Source organism: Bombina bombina, chromosome 4, assembly GCF_027579735.1.
Source record: "Bombina bombina isolate aBomBom1 chromosome 4, aBomBom1.pri, whole genome shotgun sequence".
Lineage (NCBI taxonomy): Eukaryota > Metazoa > Chordata > Amphibia > Anura > Bombinatoridae > Bombina > Bombina bombina.
The window spans coordinates 63,283,946-63,287,212 of record NC_069502.1 but is presented as its reverse complement, the minus strand read 5'-3'; the positions used below and the strand labels follow the sequence as shown (position 1 = coordinate 63,287,212).

Below are 3,267 nucleotides of genomic sequence, written 5' to 3'. Positions count from 1 at the left end.
GCATCACGTCACACTCACATGATATTAGTGCAGGCAGTGGCAGGTCAATGCGACCTCTGCACCCCAAAAATAAAGTGGTAATAAACCAGTCCTTAAAAGACCAGTAAATACAGTATTTTTGCATACTCAACAAATGCATGCATAATATAAAGACAATGCAATATCATTTAGTCTGAACTTCAAATGAGTAGTACATTTTTTTCTGACAAGTTTCAGCTATGTCTATTTCCCCTACCCCAGTATCATGTGACAGCCATCAGCCAATCACAAGTGCATATATGTATATTCTGTAATTCTTGCACATGCTTAGTGGGAGCTGGTGACTCAAAGTGTAGATATAAAAAGACTGTGCACATTTTGTTAATGGAAGTAAATTTAAAAGTTGTTTAAAACTGCTGCTCTATCTGAATCATGAAAGTTTAATTTTGACTTGAGTGCCCCTTTAATACTCGGCAAATGATAAAAGGGTTTATGCACTGGCCCTACTGCCCAGGCAGTTTTATTTGTATGGTCAGTGCTTACCCAGGCATCATAGCAGGTGGGATATAGGTTGCATTGTTGTCCGTGATTAAGGTGCCTGCACTCCTGGAAGCCATCTGTCAACTCCGGTCCCCTTTAGAAATCTGATCTGCTGGGAAATCCAAGACCACTGTCTGCCTGCTGGAGAATGTGCTATGTCAGGAACCTGTTCCTCTCTGCTTAGTCACAGCCATGTGTATATTGTGTCCTGGGAGAATGACAACAAAATAAACTGTAACTAAGCAACCACATCCCTACTACAAAACCCAATCCCTGCTGATCTCACAATAGGACACTTCCAGATCTGCTGTACCTGCTGCACCATATTTAGATTTCACAGCCGGTCTCTTGCATCAGAGCCACATGATCAGGGGGTATCACCCCTTTATCTCTCACTCTGGGGCTGATTTTTTTTTTTTCTTCTTCCAATATCTTAACAATTGGAATGGCTGATTTTTTTTTATTTTTTTTAATGGCAGAGCTGGATAACTGCCATAAAATTTGACCTCTATTTTCTCACAACGGCCACACCCTGAACTACTGATAAGGAATGGCAATCACCAAAACCCAGAGGGGCTAATGTTTCTAATAAGTTTTAAAGGGACAGTAAATAAGTTGCAATTAAAGGACATTTCTGTTTTGTTGCTATAAAATAACATATGACTATGAGCCAAGTCTTAAAGGGACAGTAAAGTCAATATTAAACGTAACTGAATTGGATAGAGCATACAGTTTTAAACAACTTTCCAATTTACTTCTATTATCATTTTTGCTTGGTTCTCTTGCGATTCTTTGATGAAGAGTAATCCTAGGTGAGCTAAGGAGCATGCACGTGTCTTTACCACTCTGGCAGAAGTGTTTGCTACAATGGTTTAGCAATGTTATACATAGTTGCAAAGACTGCTGCCATGGAATGTTTAGGGCACATGCATTGTCCTAAGCTCCTGTCAGCCTATCTAGGTTTATTCTTAAACAAAAGATACCAAGTAAACAAAGAACATTTGATAATAGAAGTAAATTGGGGAGTTGTTTAAAATTGCACAATTTATCTGAATCAATTTTGACTTTACTGTCCTTTTTTTAAAACAAATTAACATCCTTTTTACTGCAAATATTTTTCAGTTGTCAAACTCCCACCACCATTTACCTTATTTAAGAACCAATCTGAGCTGTAGACTTCAGACAACAAGACTAGCCCCAGCTATAATGTTTGTATAAAGTGAATTGTTTTGCAGTTCTTATCTAATAAAGCCAATTAGGGACAGATATGTAGCAAGGTTAGACTTGAGACGTCAGCAGGTGCATTTCAAGTTCTGAGAATTGCTCTATTTTCAGAGCTAAATAAATAATGAAAATATATTGCAAAGTTGTTAAATTATGCATAACTAAACATTTTGGGCCAGATTACAAGTGGAGCGCTAAATATCGCTTTCGTGAAAGCAATATTTGTGCCCCACTGAGTAATACCAGTGCATGCTAATATGGGCTGGTATTACAAGTTGACAGCAAACGCAAGCTCGCTGGGAAGCATTGCACTCATGACAGCGCACTTCCATAGGTGCTAATGGGAGCTTCGTTCTCATACCGCCAGAGACTAAATGAGTACAAGTGCACCAAAGGGGATAAGTCGCGCAGCGATAGGCAGCAAATTGTAAATATATATTTATATGATTATTTACAAGGAGAAAGGACAGCACATCCAGACCGGACCGGGTACACATCTAATGACCCATAAACAGACTCAGCTTTGGTTGCTATCGCACTCACATAAAGCTACATTACTTACAGAGTCACAGACAGTTAACCCTGGGCCTGCCTGGGTGCAAGTCCATAGGGAGAATTACAGAAACAGACACTGCAGCACACACATAAAAATGGGATGTGTAACCGGTCCGTTCTGGATGTGCTGTCCTTTCTCCTTGTTTTGCTTACGCCCAGGGTGATTGCATAAGTCTGTGAACCCTGACTTGTTCTCAGTTTGTTTATTAGCTTGCATTTGTGTGCGTGGCTGTATTAGGGACTCAGGTATGTGGAAGAGACCTTGACGTGGTACTTGGGCTTGTCCCATTTGACCAAATGCAGTAACTAACCCTTCCAGTTTTGCTTTTAATCTCTGCTGAAAGATTGTGAGCGAGTGCTGGACTTTTTTATGTGTGTGCTGCAGTATATGATTATATTCATATATATTTATGGGTTAATATGTGTATATACACATATTAAAAAGATAAAAAAGAAATACGTAGGCGCAGAGGGTGTTGTAACCACTCTCCTAAATAAGCTCCTCACTAGCTTATAATATAACAAACAAAAACAGTAAAATAGAAAGGTGAAGAGGGCGCTAAAAAGCTAAAACAATACCAATAAATTTGAGCTAATTAATACTGACACACTATGGGCCGAGATTACATATGCACAGTTCATTAAGTGCTGTAAGTCGGATAAACTAGTGATGTCCAGAAATGTGTGTAAATACAAATTGCTGGTGTCGCCAGTGACTTACGGCACATTAGAAACTGCCAGCGCCTAAGAAAAAAAAAGTTAAATCTCTCATAAAAGTCTAACCCGCCTCCCAAAAATAAACCCGACATGTTAAAAAAAAACTATATCTGCCATCACCCCCATATCGGAACCAATAATAAATGTATTAACCCCTAAATCCGCCAACTCCAACATCGCAAACTACCTAATAAATGTATTAACCCCTAAAATCACAATCTACCTAATAAATGTATTAACCCCTAATCTGCC

General features: G+C 39.0%; 1 protein-coding gene across 1 annotated transcript in view; it reads right to left on the bottom strand.

Annotated features, from left to right (window-relative positions):
• FAM166C (family with sequence similarity 166 member C) overlaps positions 1-679 on the bottom strand; it is a 157,690-nt gene extending 157,011 nt beyond the window's left edge. The window contains exon 1 of the mRNA XM_053708905.1: positions 523-679. Within this exon, the coding sequence (XP_053564880.1) occupies positions 523-596 (74 nt within the window). The 5' untranslated portion in view covers positions 597-679. The remainder of the gene's footprint in view (positions 1-522) is intronic.
• Positions 680-3,267: the final 2,588 nt, after the last annotated feature.